Here is an 18,340-nt window from a genome sequence, read left to right as displayed (position 1 = left end):
GCAGTCACCAAAGGTTTTACACCTCAAGGTGGCCACAGCCCGTGCACCTGTGGCTTCTCAGTCCTGCGGTGGTCCCGGCCGTCGTGCTGAGCTCGCCGCGAGCTCCCACCTGTGTCACTGCAGCTATTTGCCCAAAAGCTCTCCGAATGAGCTGGTTTCTTTGCAACCACATGTTTGGCTTGTCAAGGTGACCTATTTTTAGAAGGAGCACAAGCACAGCAGAGGGAAAGCAACCTGCTACCTGGCCCTGGGCACCAGCAAAAATGTTTCTGCGGTTGCTGCGTTACACCAAGCGGCTGCTTCGCTCCTTGCCCGCTCCTACCAACAAACAGGTTTGCAGTCAGGCCTTTCAGACAATCTTCCTTTAATACAAAGTCAATATATCTACATACACAAGTGGTATGAAAACCACTTACTGTTTCAGTTTGAAATAACAGTGTGAAAGCAACAGCACTTTGCTCTCATACAAAGGAAAAAACCTCCCCCCTCCCCCCAGCTTGTCCAGTAAGATTTTGCTGCAACAGACTTAGAAATTTGGGCAATTTTCACACAAATAAGAAGGAAAATCTTGAAGAAGCCTTTCGTTTCTTTCTTTTTTCTTTTTTTTTTTTTTTTTTTCAGTTAAAGACAGGAAATAGATTGTTGTGGGGTTTTCTGGGTAGCACTTGATGGCCATGATTTACCCCTTCTAGAAAAATAAAAAAAGGAAAAGTCACAGGCAAGCAGTGTTCAGGGCAGTGTGTCTTCTCCTAGACTTGCCGTCCTCTGTGCACTTCTGCAAGAAAACTCCTCGCCCCGTACACCTGCAAGAGCATTATATCTACAACGCAGCGCACGATGGGCCATTACCTACGATACACCTTTGATGTTAGAAAAACCTGTGTGCGTGCTGATGTTTGCCCTGGCGCCGACATCACCGTCTTTCTGTCTTCAGTCATGGTAAGACACTGGTATTGTTTCATCTCCCAGTTCAGCCCTGGCCCAGTTAAGCCCAGAACATGGCCACAGCTGAAGGGGAGGTGGGTTGGCACTGCCACCGTGTCTAGGCCTGCCTGCTCATCTCACACCCTTCCGGAGAGATGGGGTACGTCTGCGATCGATTTAAAACAAAAGAACCCAAAAAAAAAAATCCAGAAAGGACATGTTATTCTTACATGAGCAAGTTAAACCTTTTAAATGGTAGAAAAGCAATATGTAGAAGTAGCAATTTGCACTGCATTTTTATATATCACAGCCATTACACGTAACATTTCTACAGTGAAAAAATAGACTGTCTTTGAACATAATATGAACAAATAAGCAAATTTTTCTTTTAAATTCATTGACTGATATTCTTTGTCTTTTTTTTTAAAAAAAAGGAAAAAATACACTATTTAAAAAAAAGGTAATGTCACTTGTTACAGTTACATCGATACTTTAAAGAAAGCCACTCACAGTATATGCCATTGAATGCACCTTACTTGATCTTTCCCAGTTATTTATACAGCTAGGGCACGTTCGTAGCTGTGCCAAGGAGCGTGGCGTGACATGGTACCAGGAGAGTCCTGAGAGTCTCTCTGCATCGCTCCCGGAGAGCCGCAGTGTTCAGAGGTGAGGGGTTGGCAGCAAGAAGCAGTTGGCTATTGGAAATAAAATTCTTAAGGGTGCTTCTTGGGCTCCTTTCAGGGAGATGCTCCCGGCCTTCTGCGGCAGGAACTGGTGGGGTGGCACAGCTGCTTGCAGCAGAAGTGGGGTTGTGTGAATGTGCAAAGAGAAAGGAAAGGGGCTGCCGTTCCTTGCGGGGTGCCCTGCCCAGATTTAATGCCTTTGTGTGGTAGCTGGATGTGCTGAAACAGGGGAACAGAACCAGCAAACCCAGCCCCGGGGAGCTGCCACCTCTACCTGCCCCACTGGCGTGCAAGGGGAGGGGGCCACACCACACAGCCAGGTATGGGGTTTGGATCTCTCTCTCCCTCTCTCGCTTTGTCTCCAGAATTTTAAATAGCCTAAAAAATAAATTTTGGAATTAGAAGAAATGAGGAATGTTCCAAGTATTCAAAATGTGAGCTATAAAACCTCTCGCGTGGCAGGGGCCTTCGGTGAATGCTGTTTGCAAGGTGCCTGTAAGCCCAGAATCATCCCAATGTTGATACTGAGGTTATTAAGACTCCAGCTAGAAGAACTCCTGACCCTAAGTTTGCCTAAGTGTTGAGATTTAGTTCCTTTTCTTATCTTTTACGGAACACCTTCAATTCTGCAAGTGACTTCCTTTAAAGACTGCCAACTATATTAGTAAATAAACTGAACTCTAATGATGTAACCGAAGTCGGTTTCCTTCCCTTCTCCAGCGGCAACGTTTCGCAAGGTGTGTTTTAGCTTTTGGATCTGTTTCATGATGTCCATACGTCCTCCACAGCGAACACCACTTGAGGTAACAAGAGCAGTTCACCACTTAAAGCAGTCCTTCAGCAGTCTCCTGAGCTGCCTCTTTACGGTCCAGGTTACAACATGGAGTTCCCGAAGGGGTGTTCCTTGCAATCCTTCCCCCTGCTCCCCAATGCATTGTCCAGATGAAAAGGTACTTCTTCTGATTCAGTTTGTAAGTTCAAGCGCTCCTCCTGGGTCAAAAGAGGCCTTCCAGGACTTAAGTGGTTGGTAGAGTCTGCACAACGGATGGCTTTTTATGTTGCATAGTGATCAAAGCTTCCCAGGTACTCCAGAGCTGCCTGGTAACAGAACTGGTATTCATCCTGCAAACAGCAAAGGGAACAGCTTCAGAGGTTTGAAACGGCTCTTCAGCATCCCTGCCCTGCTTCCCAGCCAGCACAGACTTGGGCAGGAGCCACACGCAGAACCTTTTATCCTCGGAGAACTGTGAACGACTGGGAAAGGAAATCCCTTCCCTTTATTGTTTGGGCATCTCCCAGGTCAGCATTTCTGGCTCCACAGCCAACGTGGGCTGTGTTTCGAGGCAGGTGAGTCGCCCCTGCCTCGGAGGTGGGGATGAGATAAGGAGCATGGCTGGCAGACTGGGATGAAAGCTCTAACAGACTTCATACATTACTTTGGTAAAAGCAGCGGCGCAGCCTGGGCTCGCTCAGTAATTTTCAGGTAAGGTTTTGTTTTGCTGTGGTTAGAAAGGCAAAACGCACGTTCCACGCAGCCGGGGTGCTGAGGGGGAGGCTTCGCTACTCAGCCCCCAAAGCTGTAGAGATGGGTTCCCCACTCCGCCTTACCTCTGTTTGCACCATCGCGGGTCGTTGTGTTCGCAGCATCTTTACTGTCTGGAAAATATCTACAACACCCTCATAACGCATTCTTTCCAGGACGATACTCAATGTGATAAACACTCCAGTTCTGCCCACGCCGGCACTGCAGGAATGGGACAAAAGAAGGAAACCGTATGTTACAGCGTTCAGATGCTTCTCTAAATGCTGACGTTCTGTACGGCTGAGCTGCGTGATGAGCGTGTCAGACCCGAGAGCCTCAGTCAGTCCTCCAGGAGGTAGGACACAGTGAAACTGCCAGTGTGTGACCCAAACAAATTGAGAAAGTGAAATTAAAAAAAATCAAAAACTTCGGGCAGTGATAAACAGCATTCACTGTGGAAAACTATTACCAAATATGTCACATTAGGCTTTTAAAAATAAATAGTTTGAAGAACACGTTATCCTCTCTGGCCCAGGGGCAGGGAGGTACAATTCTTCCTACCAGCACCAGCAAACCCAGCCCAGCAGCGTTAGAGGTGCCGAACTGGGCTACGACTGGTAAAAAAAATACTCCTAATTCTGCAGGTCAAATATTGATTAACACGGCGGTTCTCATCTCCTTCAGAGGATGATCAGCATTTCCGACCTCTCCCCTAGACCTGAAGGGCCAAAGGCCTTGTGGGCAGTGCCCAGCTCCGAGGGAGACCTGTCTGGCTGGCAGAAGCAGTAGTGTTTGGCACCCTCCCCTCCAGACACCCCCAAGAAATCTGCCTGCAAAGGGTGTGGGGAAGGAGGGAGGTAGCGGTAGGGTTTTAATTCCTTCTGCACTTTTGCATCCTCAGTTGAATTAGCCATGTCTATCTGCACGTGCCTACCTGCAGTGGACAGAGATGGGGCCATCCTGGCCAAACTGCTCCTTGGTCTTATGTACCTGTCCGATGAAATCGATAAAACCTTCTCCTGATTTTGGCACACCTTGTTCTGGCCAATCAGTGAACTGGAACTGGCGAACAGTTCGTGACTGACCGTCCTGGGGGAGAAAAACCAGTAATAGTGAAAACATCCTGTGTTTGTGGCACTGAATACAAAAGGCAGCGCCACCCCCCACCCCCTGCCCCCATTTTATTGCTGGTTCATTAAAGGGCAGAAAAAGTTGAACCAACTTTGTGTTACGGTCATGAACACGTATATATTATCTAGCTAGATAATGATGAAGCTGCTCGTGTTGCAGCTGACATTTCTGGAGTCAGCTTGTCAGTAGAGATCTATACTTCTGGCAGGTGTGCTGATAGCTCTGACCACTGCAACAACTGCACAGATGGAGTCCTCAGCAAAGGAACATTCAAGGTGAGGTTATGGCCTCTCTATCAATCTTCAGAAGAGTTGCCACAGTGTCAGAATTACAGCTGACAGGAAGATAAATCATCTTCTACCAGGACTGATGAGGCATCCTCTGTCTCAACCTTGCAAATAGAATTATCAGGTTCTGTAACACTGGCAACCTCAAAAGCATGAAACGCTACTCCGAGAGCGGGGGTTACATCTGCTGAACAAATTTCAGAGGTACTGAAATGTTCCTTTGGGTGAGAAATCTGACGTTGAATCTGAGATTATTTGAGTGGCTGTGCCCCTCTGAATATGAGTAACAGTGGCTCCTCTTAAAGCCAGAGGAGAAATGTACGTGTTCTGTAGGGTGCAGAGCAGCCTTTGCAAGTCTGGGTTTTTTACTAGCTCTTTGAGGGGATACTGTTTTCTGCTTTCCACATCACATAAGCTGCAGGTGAAACCAAAGGCTGGGTACGTCTCTAGTAAAGCGACTCGCCACCATGATTACTGAGCAGAGGTTAGAACACTTTCAGTTTGTCAGAAGATATATTCAAGTACAGTCTGCGTTTGTGTGTTTTGTTTCTTTGTTATCGTGGCTAAGCTCTCCTCCGCTGACGATAATCCCCGACTTACAGAGAAACCGTTTACACCTCAGTCTTTCTCACGGGAGCCAAACCACACCAAACTGCCTTGTTTCTGTCAGCCACCTTCCCACCTGGCTTTGAACCACTCCAGCCTGTTACAGCCCTTGCAAGCACAGGCTGAACATTCTGCAGCACTTACCCTGGCATCAGTGACCTTGAACTCTCGCAGGATGTACTGAGGCATGTTGTACTCAGCCATGGGATCTACTACGAAGTACTGGTACCGGGCAGAACGCTCCGCTGGCCAGTACTGATGGCACTTTTCCTGCCAAGGGATAGAAAAGGTCCCCGTTAGCCCCGTGCTGCAGGCTTCTCCCCACACTCCTCCTCTAGCCCCCGCTTACCCGACCCATCTCGCGAAGCTTAGTCAACATCACGACAATGGTGGAGTTGTTCTCCCATAGCATCCGCCAGAAATCTTCAGTGGTCTCTGCCAGGGGCCCTTGAGTAGCGATGTACGCCTTCTGCTGTCTGAAAGAGCCCAAACGCAAGGGGTGGGTCAGGGGGCTGCCCAGAGCTGCTTGGGCAGACACATACAACGGCTGGAGAGTACGAGAACAAATGGCAATGCTGGGAAAGAACTAGAACAGTGCAAGGTCTAAAGGGGTTGGAAGCGTCTTTGGTGCTAACAGTCAAAAAAAAAGTCAGTGGCGAAGCTTTCTCTAAATACCGTTTCCAAGGGGTAAAACTAGATTACTCCAGCATGATGCCTCACATGGAGGAAGGTGTAAGATGCTGGGCTTCCTGGAACTAGAATCCATGGTTTCTGGGCCTGAGAAGCATCAAGAGTTCAGCCGCCACGCAGGGAGAAGCCCTAACCCCGGCGAGGAATCCTGCACAGGGGGTTGCTTTGTTCCTTTGGTGCTGGGCTCCGAGCACACCAGTGGAGGGCTGCAGCTCCTCAGGCTGGAGCTCGTGGCACATAATGCCTGTGGGAAGCTGTCACAACTGCAACGTCCCCAAATCACAAAAGTAATAAAAAGGCTAATCTGTTTTTAGAAACCTCCCAACAGCAAAATCCACCCCTCACTGACACTCTATGTTTAGGACCTGCTGCTGGAGAAGGGTTTGGTTTGCTTTAGGGGATAAGTGATTTTAAGACCACAGAGAATAAAGCTATCAAAAGGCTGTATGTGTGGGTCACTGGCCATCCGCGAGAGCTCACCTCCAGCACTGCACGCGGGCACGGCTAGGTGCCGGGACAGGATTCCTGTTCATCCTGGAATTAACAGGACTGCCCCTGTTAAGACCTAGTCCAGCCCTTAGTACCTCTGCCTCCTTGCAGAGCAAACCCCCCCGGCTGCGGCGGGGCTGCTTACCTGTAGCCATCAATAAAGCTGGCATTGATGTAGTCGGAGCCCTCCACTCCTCTGATGGGCTGGAGGCAGACCCGCGTGGTCTCATATGGCATGATGTTGACAAGGCGATTCTTGAATTTGTTGCATGGGAGGTTGGCGCTGATGAACCTGGAGGTGTGGGCTTTGGAGTTGGCAAGTCGCTGAAGGCAAAAGCAGAGTCACAACCATTTGTTCAGTTGGGTTTTTTTTGTTTTGATTGAGCCCTGTGCCCGCCCATTTAACTTGCCCGCCATGTTCCACCATGCTGTTCAGCCTGGTGTGCCTTGTATGGTTTTTTTCTGGGGGTGGGGACAGAGTCTGAGAACCTTCCCCTAAGCAAAACTTTCAGAGAGAAAAAAAAAAAAAAAGAAAAGAAAAATTAAAAAAAAACCCCACCCAATCTAAGGCAGGAGTAAATTCAAGCTGGATTTGAAATGACCAGACAAGACTCCCACAGCAACAGGTAGCTCTCCTGTGGGAACTGTGGTAGAATAAGTCAGAAAAGTAATTACTTCTCTAAGATGGAACCAAAAAATTCCCATCAGCTTGATAAAGGCTCCCTGTCTGCTATGCATGAGTGCCAGCAGACCAAAGCTCCTGGGAAGAACACGGGGCCTTCCCCAGGGACTGCTGTCCCCATTCAAGCATCTACCATTACCTTGAACTCCAACTCCATGCCCGTCACGTGCTCTCTGACTTCGATCTGTGCCAGTTTCTGGATGTAGGTGTAGAGATTCCTAGCTGGGACCTCTGTGTTGCCGCAAGCGACAGCCTCAAGCAAGGCATCGTGTATAAAGCTGTACTGGTCTTCTGTCTGTACCATGTAGTTGCGCTGCGACCTCATGAGGGTGACGTGCCCATAAATGTCCACTGTCTTCTCATGTTTTATCCTCTCTAGCATGGCGTCGATCACAATGAAGCAGCCAGTCCGTCCAACACCCGCACTGGAAAGAAAAGGGGAGACAAAAATAACAATAAAGTGATGGGTTATTCTGCCACTGAAGAAAAATACTGCAGACGGCCACCCAGCAGTGAGGACCTTCCCTGCCACAATTGGCAGCAAACACAGGGTGGAAACAGATGCACAGGGCGGAGAGTGAAGCAGAAATGCACTCAGTGACTGGGAAGGAGCCCCGGCCTTGTGAACGTGGCTACCGATGCACCGAGGCAAAGGGAATCTCGGCAAACCCGCGCCCACGTGTGGCTCCAGCCCTCTCACGAGTTTTGTTGTGCTAAAGGAACTTGCCCAACGGAACCAGCGCTGCGAGTGCTGCTGCCCACTCACCTCAGCGCGTTGCTCGTCACGTAGTTCAAAAACGCTGTGCTGGGTTTGGACAGCTGTATAGCGCGCGGTGGAGGACAGCGGTGACACCAGAGTCACTGCTGCTCCGAGTCACACAGAGTGCGGCGCTGGGGCTGGTGAAGCCTGCACCGGAATCTAAGGAGCCGTTTTCTGTGAACTCCGCCAGTGCTGCCCCAACAGCAGGGAGAGGCTGCTGGATCAGGGCCAGTGGATGGAAAGGTCCCCCCAGCTGTGCCGGTCCGTACACAGGCTTAGCCCCAGAGAGCTCAAAAGGTTTGCTTTGCTCAACTCAGTTTAGCAAAAACTTCCCAAACCAAGTTTGGTCTTATGTCACCCGAGGACAGGACAGAAGACGAAAAAGTTGCCTCTGCTGACGAGCCTTATTGCCCCTCCACACTGATCTGCCCTGTTTCTCCTGCCTCTTCATCTGCAACATCCCCAGGACAGAAGCTCTCCTGGCAGACACACAATTATGACAATTCTAGGTAGGGGGCTCCAGGCTTGAACAAAAGGCTGGCACGATCTGAGGCTTAAAAACCACGGTCTCACTTAGATCTTCCAGCAAAATCACTCAGATCTTCCAGCAGCTCAGAAACTACCGATGTTGTAATGAGTAACTTGCGTCACCTCTTTTCCTAAATGTTTTTGTGCATCAAGGTAACATCAAACTTGTATGTAGTGGCATTTGTGAATCAGCAGGGTTCTGTGGATCTGTGCATTTACTGCTGCTAATAAAGGGTTTCGTTTTACTATTCCAGTGCAGCCCCTTTTTTCATGAAGCCCCCTTGATCTCTATTAATTAGACTGCCTAACACCTGAACCAAGCAGGTGACTGGGAGCTTTGGCAAGAATTTAGCAGCTGATCTGGGAGCCAGTTCCTGCACCTTGTGAGCTGACAGCTCTCTTTATTCATTTTCTGAGAGGTGCACGATAATTGCCATCTGCAAGGTTAGTGATAAGTTGCCCACTTACAAAGACTGTTTAAATGGCATCCTCTAGGAGAGGCAGGGTTAGCTTCCCCCAGCAGCCTGTAAAATTCAGATGTCTTTCCTCAGTGCTGAGTAACCTGCAGGCTCCTCCACACCCTCCTGAGGAACACAGGGATTTATCCAAGTTGAGGCTGCAAGCATTCCTCGTTGGGCTGTAAATTGAATTAGGAACCTTACCTGCCCATAGGGGCCTTCAGTTGGTCATTATCAGAAAGGCTGTGGCACTCAAAAATCCCACCCCCACCCTCTTTCAATCACTGTCAGCTCTCCCTCTGACAGCGAGGCAGCTCTGCCTCCCAGACACCTGATGCAGCATCACAAAGCAGCTTCCCGGGCTGCCCGTGATCTTCCTCCTTCCCCACTGTGCCCAGAACCAGAGCCCAGTACAGCATGGGGCGCTTCCCCTTGATAACGAGATCTGCGTGATGTGGTGCAAACCAAACCACTCATCGTCTCCAGAAATTCCACGCTCGGTGAAAACCACAAGTATCCTCCTCAGATACTGTCTGGAAACCCACTTTACAGGACGGCTCTGGCCTGCTGGATACTCGCTGGGAGACGGTGCACGTCTCCTGGGTGCAAATCAGCACGGGTCTGAACTCCTGGCTCCCTTGCAGGTGGCCCCACTCAAGGCTTAGGTGAAGGAAATCGGTACCTGCAGTGCACCACAATGGGACCAGCATCAGGGGGGTTGCAGGTTTTCACCCGTCTCAGGAAAGCCAGGAATGGGGTGGGGTACTCGGGCACGCCATGGTCAGGCCACGCTGTGAACTGGAACTGCCGGACCTCTCGCTTCTCACTGGAGCCGTTCTGCAAAGACACAAGGGCACCGAGAGTCACGTGAGGTGCCAGCGTGCTGCCGTACCCGCCGCTGCTGTGAGCGGAGGGCACACGCTGCAGCCCAGCTCCAGGGAAAAACCAGAGCCGGAGAAAGCTCACCTTATGAAGGGAGAACGTTCGAACGCAGAACGTGGCCAATTCGATGGTATCGAGTAATGTCACTTGTATCATTCCATAGGTGTCGGTACCTCGGCCTGGCCAGTACTGGTCACACTTGATCTGCAAGACAAAAGGTAGAGCTCAGTGCTGGAACAAACCCTGCGCTGCAGGGAAAGCTCGTTCCAAGGCTGCCCTACAACCACTGGTACAGGTGAAGCTGCCCAGGTCGCGAAGGGGAGGGAAGGTGCAAGAAATGTCTCTCCAAAGCACCAGGGAAGGGACAGACCCGGCATGAAAAGCTCCTACTGACTAAGCACAGGCTTTGATGCACCACATCAATCATCTAGACAATAGACTGGAATGATCTTGAAGATTAGAGTGAACGTACTGGGGTCTGTTGAACAAGAGAACTGAATGTGAAACGTGCCACACGATTAACTCTGAGACAGACCTACAAAGCATGCGATGGGATTGAGTGCCCTCTTCTCTTGGAGTTGCAAAGGAGGCTGCAGCCTTCCAGGGTGAATGGTTTGGTTTTTTAAAAAGCAATGAATCACTGAACTTTCAGGGTGCTGGCAAAGCAGGCAGAAATCCCCCACTGACATAAACGTGGGCTACAGATCAAAGGGATTTACTGTTCCCCAACCCTACCCTCCAATCCCCCAGGATTATGACTAACTAGTCATCCCTCTCATGCATCTTACCCGTGATTTCTCCTCCAGCTTAGTCATCATAACAATAGTAGCTGAACGCTGCTCCCACACCATCCTCCAAAAATCTCCAAAGGTCTCTGGCAGAGGCCCCTGCGTGGCAATGTAGGCATTCTGCTTCCGATAGCCATCAATGTAGTTGGCGTTAATGTAATCGCTGCCCACAATTCCTGCATTAAATCAGCAAAAGCAAGTTACTGAATTGCACAGGACTTTATACAGTTGGAAGCATGAGGAGATCTTTGCAGGAATGCTGTTAGAGATAATTCCCCTGCAAAACCACCTGAGCCTTCATGGCTTGGTGGGTTACAATCACAGCTGGGAGTAACAGGCTCTTTGCACGTTTTTCCCAGCTCCAGCTCCCGCCTTGAAGGCCTGCATTGCAGGGAGACAAATAACTTCTTGCAAAAGGTATTAAAGAGACTGAGCATCAAGCCGTGAAACCATGCTCTTCTGACTGGTGTTGCTGACAGGAGCTGAAGTCCTGGCCTCTGGCTCTTGCTTCGCTGACCTCAAATAGGACAAAAGCCAAGTCCTCATCCCGAACGCCTGGTGTCGGGGCGGCATGTGCACCTGGGGATGCACGGCACCGTCTGTAGTCCCAGGCAGTGAGCTACAGCTGGACAAAGGAAGGAATAAAAGCAGGCTTGATTCAGCCAGTAAAGGCTTTGAAATTACAGGCTTTGACTTGCTTTAAATTGTCCGCTGTCATTTCTAGGAGTGTGTTTTTTCTCCCTATTCGCATGAGTTACAGGCTGTTGAGTTACAGCTGCTTGCCCGTGTCCTTGCGCACGGGGTTCGCTGTGAGTGGCAGGAGGCGCTGCCAGAGCAAAGAGGGCAATGGGGACATGGCAGGAGAAAACTGCTCTGAACTTAAAATGGACACTGGGCAAGCAGTGATGTTCGGGTTCAGCTTTAGAGAGCCTCCGAGGCTGGCACAGCGGATCCGCGCCGTTCGGCCATTTGGCCCATTCCTAATTACAGCAGAGCAGCTGGCACAGCTGGCAGGTTTCTGCTAACCTATGATTAGCTCAGTACAGAATGCTTAACTCCTGTCTCGAGGGCAGCCAAGGGTGGGGAGCAGCACCAATATGAAATTGGGTTGCTAGTCCTCATCCTGATGTAGCAGTAGACATTGCTGCTTCTGTTGGCGAGGCGCAATCCACGCTGAATTGCCTGCCAGTCCTCAAGGGTACTTGGTAATTTCAGCTGCTGGTAGAAATGGCTTTTGATTAAATTTCTGGAGAGTTCCCTGCCCCCATTCCTTCTCAATCTGAAATTTCAGGAGGGAAGGTGGCTGTGCAGCAGCGGCAGGGACGTGATCAAGGCTGAGCTTCCGGAATTAATCTCCTCTCCAGTCCCCCTGGGTCCACTCTGTGATTTCAAATGGTGGCCATGAACTCCCGCAATGTTTTGCTGTGTGACAAGCCCAGTTAGAGACAAGTCACAGAATTAAAGCCAGTACTTCTTCCTGACCAAGCAGACTGTGACAATCTGCAGCCTTGACAAATCCAGATTTAAAACAAAGAGAAAGCAACAACTAATTCCTCCAACTCCTTTCATCTTCCAGCCCTCAGCGTAAAATACAGCCTGGTAGGAAGGAACGCACCAGCCAAGGCATGTCAGAGCCTCTCAGATGCTTGAAAATTAAACCTTGGCCTGTCACACTCGCACCATCAGTCCCTCACGCTGCCACCTGGGCAGAGTTAGGGCTGCTGCCTGCATCCAGCCCCGTGCTCCTGTTTTCCCGAGAGCCGAGATGAGCCCAAAGCATCCTTCATTTTTACACTGGTGCTCTGCTCTTTTCCCTTCAATGACAAGGCAACTTTTTAAAGACTGTTTTCCTTGGCTCATACAATATTAATCTCGGAAGAAAAAAAAAAGCCAGAACACAGTCATCTTCACAATGAGAAACATTTAAAATCCTCTAATGGCAGACAAGACCGATCCAGATTTGTGCAGCTTTTGGCAAAACACCGTGATCTGTCGTTACCCCAGGAACGGCTCTTCCACCTCCCCACGTCCCTCAGAGCTCCCTCTTGGCAGAGGGAGATTATTCTAGCAATTCCCTTCTCACGAAGGCTTCTGACTTAACCTTTACATTCACCAGGGGGTTATTAGGACACCCCATATCCTCTCTGCTCAGATGATCAGCTCTTGGCAGTGCCAGCCTGGCTCCAAATGCTTTATCTATTCCGCACAGCCACACACAACCTGGGATGATGAAACTCAAATATTATCTCGGCAGCAGCAACCAAAGCAGATGCCCTGTTAAACTCCATCTCCTCTCCACCAAAAGCCCCTCTTACCGTAGCGTGCACCAGAGCAACTCTGTCAAGAGCCACGAGTTGAGATTTAATGTATATTTTCTGACTGCACCATCACTCACATAAGCAGCTCAGGAAACAATTTATGACCTACCAGGCTAACGCTAACCCCTTCTTATTCTTAGCCTTTTAGGGGCCAGGACTGCAGCAGGAGCTGCATATCAAGTAATCTTTAGGTCTGTACAACTCAGCAACCACATCTTTGCTACGTTGCTGACACTCAACATTAGTACAATTAGCCCTATGCTTACTTCTCATTCATCTGCTGTACAGGTACACTCCACATTCACCGCCACCCACTGCCCCGCTCCTGCTCTCTTTAAAGCACTATGTGGTCTGAATTCTTCCCGTTAGCCAGAAACGTATCGAGCTGGGATCTCCACGTAAAGGGAAGACAGGTTCTTGATAAACCAGCCCTTGAAATGAGGGACTGCAGCTCCAGGGAATATGTCAGTCACCAGAACTGAACAAACGCCTGCTTTACAGAGGTATCTCCTGCTTGCTAAACTCCCAGGGAGATGTTAAGAGAAGAATATAAATAGAGGGTAAGAGGGAAGGGAGAAGAGCACACGCAATATGTTTCCCTGCAGCAACTTCAGCCTAGCGCTACCGCGTAGGAGTAGAGACACTACGGTACCTTCAATGGGCAGCAGGATGACGCGCGAGTGGTCGTAGGCAATCACGTTCGCGTAACGGTTTTTGGGCTTGTTCACTTCGAGGTTGGAATGCTCCCAGGTGAACTGCTGGCCAGGGTCAATGGACTGGAGGAATCGGGGAAAGAAAATGGAAGACTCAGAGAGGAGAAAAGCAGCAAATCAAGCTCTGCATACCTTGTTCTGCACGGGACAGATGGGGGCTCTGAAGGTCTAGCTGGGGAACGCAGCATTTCCCAGCATTTGCTTCCTTAAGAACCAATCTTTGCTGCGGAAAAGCCCCAGCTGGGTGGCACAGGGTGTTCATGGCCCATCTCCCTCAGTCCCAAGCACACCCAGAGCGGTACCTGCGACAGTTCCCCCTCGGGCACAATGCAGTGCAACCCCGTGGCAAAAGCATCGGTGCAATTTCAGGCTGCAGTACAGAAGCCTTGGCTCGTACTTCTGCTGAGGCCGCACCGGATTACTTACAGCCCTGCCTCACCGACAGACAAACGGCCGGGAATTGGGAGAGAACAGGAACAATCACATCAGAACGTATTTATGAAATGATGAAGAGGCTAAATCTATGCATGGTTAAACTAAACAATTAAGATGGCATAAATATACCGGTGTCTTGTTGGGTACTAATACCTGGCAAAGAAGATATTTAATCTAGGACAGGCTTTATAACCACATGTGCAACTGCGATATGAAACATCAGGGAAAAAACTTGCTGTCACGGGCAGCAGGAAGGCAGCTGGCTGCTCTGCACAGAGCAGAGACAGCAGAAAGCGTTCCTTGGGACCGCAGACTGGGTGCCAGAGGTCTCCCTGGTGCAAAGGGAGGTGGGAAGCCCCACAGGAGTGTGGCAGGGGCAGGCACCTCCCCAGGCAGAGAAGGGGTGAGCACCCTGGCCCCAAGGAACTGAACCAACATGGCTTTTCCTGGAAGGGATGAAGGAGTAAACAACAAAATGCACTGGACAAAAATTCCTCTCTGCCCATGTTGGTGATTTACACCAGGTTTGGTGGTTGGATTTTTTTTTCTGTCTTAAGTCCAGCTGTCCCAGATATGGAAATTAGGTTAATTACGTTTACCTCTAAATCCTCAGCCAGAGAATTAAATAAAAGGCTTAATTCCTTCATCATTTTGCAGAGCCCTAGGGGTTTGCCTCAACTGGAGGCTTGGCAGGAGCGTGCCGAGTTGTGCTTCCTGCTGCTCGCTCTCCCTGCCTGCCACTCATGGCCGGTGGGGACAGGGTCCTGCGCGCGCCTGGCTGGATTTGTCCCTTTGAGCTCGCAGGGGTCAACCCTCGCCAGGCACCCGTGCCGCCCCGAGAGCTCCCCAGGCACAGCTCGGCTCCAGCGGTCGGGGCAACGCCGGTACAAAACCACCAGACACAGACGTCCTCTCGCACCCTGGCTGCGGAGCATTTCTAACTAATGGGTATTTATACTATTGTAATGTGTCTGTTTGCTCTCTATCCCTCTAATCATGCCTCACATTCATTTCATTAGCGATGTTTGTTTAGCTCTGGCTCTCCCACTAGAGGAGGTTGTACTGGAACGAAGCCAGGGCACTTGGGATATTGCATTATGCAAATCAGTCTTTGAAATCTGGATAGAGCATATTAACGGGCTGCTGCTCCGCCCCCCCCCCCCCCCCCCCCGGCACCCCAATGTGGGGTGAAAGACCCCAGGAGAGCGAATGTGCCTTCTCCAACACGCAAACCCCCCATCACGGGTGCGGAGCCGTGAATACAGAGCTGCTTCACACATACCGATGTTTGCAAGTCAGACCAGGGAGAAAGCATCCCAGAACCAGTCCTTTGTTCAGAAAATATCCCCTCGTGCTCTGCTGGTGAACAGAACTGGGCACTCTAGACTACTTGTTAGTCTAAAAATATTGGGGCGTTTTATGTCTTTGAACAACAACAAAAAAAATCCAGTCATAAGTTCAATCTGCAATGAAAGCAACCTGCGTACCGATGGCCCCGACCGCACCGGGCATTCGCAGCAGGATTTAACCAGTGCTGATGTGGCCACGATACCGCAAGCGGGCAGGAGCAGGCTGGTGCCAGCACACAGCCCTTCCCGGCGGCAGCAAGGATGCCATGCTCAGAGCGGCAGTGATAACGCGTGATAACGGGGGGTTGTGGTGCTCTTCACCTTCCCCCCACCGGCTGCCTGGGGACTGGCCTGACCTGTCAACCCCAGCAAGGTGGGAACCGCACAGGCTGGGGGAGCGACCTGAAATTCAAGACCAGCAGCTGCGGCTCTGCCTGGCTGGTTGCCTGCAGGAGCCCATCTGAGTAACCAAACATTAGCAGCAAGGAGAAAAAAAAAAGAGCACAAACCCTCAGACAAGACAAGGAAGGTACAAATTATCCTGTTTTCTCAGCTTTAGCTCCGTGGCTGCTGATCATGTCAGCTGCGGAGGACTTGGTGCTCATCTCGCTTAGCTTCAGCTCTCTAAAACTGGGTACCACATTCCTTGGCTTGGTCCTCTCCATACTCAGGAGCAAGACATAGGCACCCCCCAGGGACAACTCCCCAACCCATCTGTCTGGCAGTCATCTTCCCGAAATGCATCCCCTTTGTGAAGGGAGCTCAGACCCTGTCCCAGATGCCCACTCTTTGGACAGGAATGGCTCATGGACCAAGCCTCTTTCTTTTTTATGATCTGGAACTGAACCTAGCAAAGCAGGGAGCAAGTACTTAATTTTCAAAACGCAAATAGCTTTTTTATTTCAACTAACCAGATCCTTAAAATGAAGCTATGTTCATTTGGATGAGGGCCTGTCTCAATTTCCTAATTCCTGGCTCTGCAAACTCATGCACAGCACTCACTCTTGCTCATACCTCATACTCTTGGGACAATTTCAGGTTATCATTAGCTTTGAGATGCTCTGTGTGTTCAGCCAGCTCGGAAACGGGGATTGGTGGGTGGCTGAGCATACCTAAAAGACAAGACAGCAGGAAAAGAATCTCATTTAATAATAACAAAAATTCACAACCATTGCACATTTTATAAGAAAGAAGAAACAAGAAAAGAAAAAAAATTACAATGTAGATCTGCAATGAAAGTAGGGAAGTTAGAAGAGAAGAATTCAGGGCTCGAAATTGTGTCCTTGGAAGTCAAAAATAAAAATCAAGGAAATAAAAAAACCATTAAAATGAGTGTTCCCATGATGGCCCCATTTTCAATGTGTAAATCAGAGCAAAACAAAAAGGAAAATCCGAAGAGCAGATGCATGTTAGCAATTCCAATAGTGGACTTAAAATGAGCAAACGCTGCCAGAGGAACCTACGCAGCAAATGTTACAGCACCCGCAATGATCATAAACAAACTCCAACACAAAAGAAGGGAAGGGGCAGGGATCCAGCCAACCATGGTGATGTGGGGCAGGGGAAGGGAATGCAGATGGAGGGAAGCAGGGGAGGCTTTTCAGGAACTGTCCTTTGCACAACCTTGGCTCTGTAAGCTCCTTGGTGGGCTCAGGGACAGCTGTCTAACCTTCCCCGCTCCAAGAGTGTGGCCAGGTATGGAGGTGTCAAGCACCGGCTCCTCTTCCCGCTCGTGGCCAGTGGATCATATTCCTTCTACAGCACAGCTCAGCCACGGCCAGTGCTGCTGTCCTCCTCGCCCTCCCTCCTCCACTTGTGGGGAGGGCTGTACCAGCCCTGTCCTGCTCTGCTGGGGACGCCGTTCTGGTTTGTGATGGAAAGGCAAAAGATCCTCTTGCCCCTTTCAGTCTGGGGGGTGGGAAACAATTTGCTGCAGAGACCGATGCCTCCCAGCCCTGGTTCACCTGCTGCCCTTGCAATTCTCCCCAGCGCTTAGTTGTGCTTGTACTGAGGCAGGCAGAACTGCCAAGGAACAGACTTGATCTTCTCCAAGACACACTGGAGGGCCCCGCTGCATCGGACCAGTCAGGCTGCAGGCATATCTCGGCCACAAAGGGGCTGAGCAGCGAAGGCAGACTTGGTTTTCAGCCTGAAGAATTATTTGCACCTCGTGCTCTGAGAGGGGCAGCTGGAGCTGTGGGGAGGGCAGGGAACCTTCCCTTCCCATCATCTCAAATAGCTATGCTACAAATCGGGGTGGAAAAGCGCTCCGTGCTTTGCTCATCTGCATTGGGTTATGTTTTTCCAAAGGCTTCCCATGCTGTCTGCTAGCCGATCCTGCTACAAACGACAGCGGACGGGCAAGGACAGCAGCATGCCGAGAAGCCCTAGGCAATATCCCCCATGAGAAGGACAGGAGTGGAGAAGAGATGGAAGCCAGGGAGAATTTCGAGCCCCGTGGGTGTTGGTGTGTGACAAAGCAGTGGCGGTGGCAGCAGCATGGTCAGATACTCTGAAAACTCAGCACAGAGATGGCAAAGCAAGCATGACATCCTCAGTTTTACAGTGACTTCTGGAGAGATGCTGCCTCCCCCAGGCCTGGGGACAGGACGAGTCTGCCACAGAGTGGGGATTCGAGACCACCACTCAAACAGGTGTCTCCTAAGCTAACTAGACATCTGTGTTCAGCACAAGGAAGTCTGGCTGAAAATTACAAGGATGGGTGGGGAGGAATGGACCAAAAAACTCCCCAAAATAACCCCAAGGTATTCTGGAGGCTGCACTGGCTTCATACGAGTCTGCTGAGGATCAGGGCAGAAAGTCTCTCCTGGCTCATGGAGGAAAAGCTCCCAGGTAGCCTCTTGCTGTCCTGTAGCCCACCGCACCCCGGGAAGGATTTCCCCTTTGCTTCCCGCCCGGGACTGGAAGGTGGCTGCCACCCACCCCAGTACCACAGCACTGGGTGCAGACAAGGGGGGTGGGGGGGTTGGAGGAGCTGGTTGGAGGGAAGGTCACACCGGCTGAGATGCCCGAGACCAGAGATGAAACCAAAGGAGTACTATAAACACTCTTCCCAGTGTCTGTCCTGCCTCTGA

The 18,340-nt window shown here is 50.3% G+C and overlaps 1 protein-coding gene across 23 annotated transcripts in view; it reads right to left on the bottom strand.

The window, feature by feature from the left end:
- Window positions 1–347: 347 nt before the first annotated feature.
- The window catches only part of PTPRS (protein tyrosine phosphatase receptor type S), a 162,823-nt gene continuing 144,830 nt past the window's right edge, over window positions 348–18,340 (bottom strand). For all 23 annotated transcript variants that reach the window (XM_040590975.1, XM_040590969.1, XM_040590968.1 and 20 more), the window contains 12 exons: window positions 16,260–16,357; window positions 13,401–13,524; window positions 10,431–10,606; window positions 9,727–9,846; window positions 9,443–9,597; window positions 7,154–7,439; window positions 6,478–6,656; window positions 5,503–5,629; window positions 5,298–5,423; window positions 4,064–4,218; window positions 3,216–3,351; window positions 348–2,729 (listed from right to left, as the gene is read on the bottom strand). In XM_040590975.1, the coding sequence (XP_040446909.1) occupies window positions 2,661–2,729; window positions 3,216–3,351; window positions 4,064–4,218; window positions 5,298–5,423; window positions 5,503–5,629; window positions 6,478–6,656; window positions 7,154–7,439; window positions 9,443–9,597; window positions 9,727–9,846; window positions 10,431–10,606; window positions 13,401–13,524; window positions 16,260–16,357 (1,751 nt within the window). In that variant the 3' untranslated portion in view covers window positions 348–2,660. The remainder of the gene's footprint in view (window positions 2,730–3,215; window positions 3,352–4,063; window positions 4,219–5,297; window positions 5,424–5,502; window positions 5,630–6,477; window positions 6,657–7,153; window positions 7,440–9,442; window positions 9,598–9,726; window positions 9,847–10,430; window positions 10,607–13,400; window positions 13,525–16,259; window positions 16,358–18,340) is intronic.

The sequence above is a fragment of the Falco naumanni genome, chromosome 4, assembly GCF_017639655.2.
Source record: "Falco naumanni isolate bFalNau1 chromosome 4, bFalNau1.pat, whole genome shotgun sequence".
NCBI lineage: Eukaryota > Metazoa > Chordata > Aves > Falconiformes > Falconidae > Falco > Falco naumanni.
Note: the sequence above shows the minus strand (reverse complement) of the source record. Positions and strands in the feature narration are given on the sequence as shown.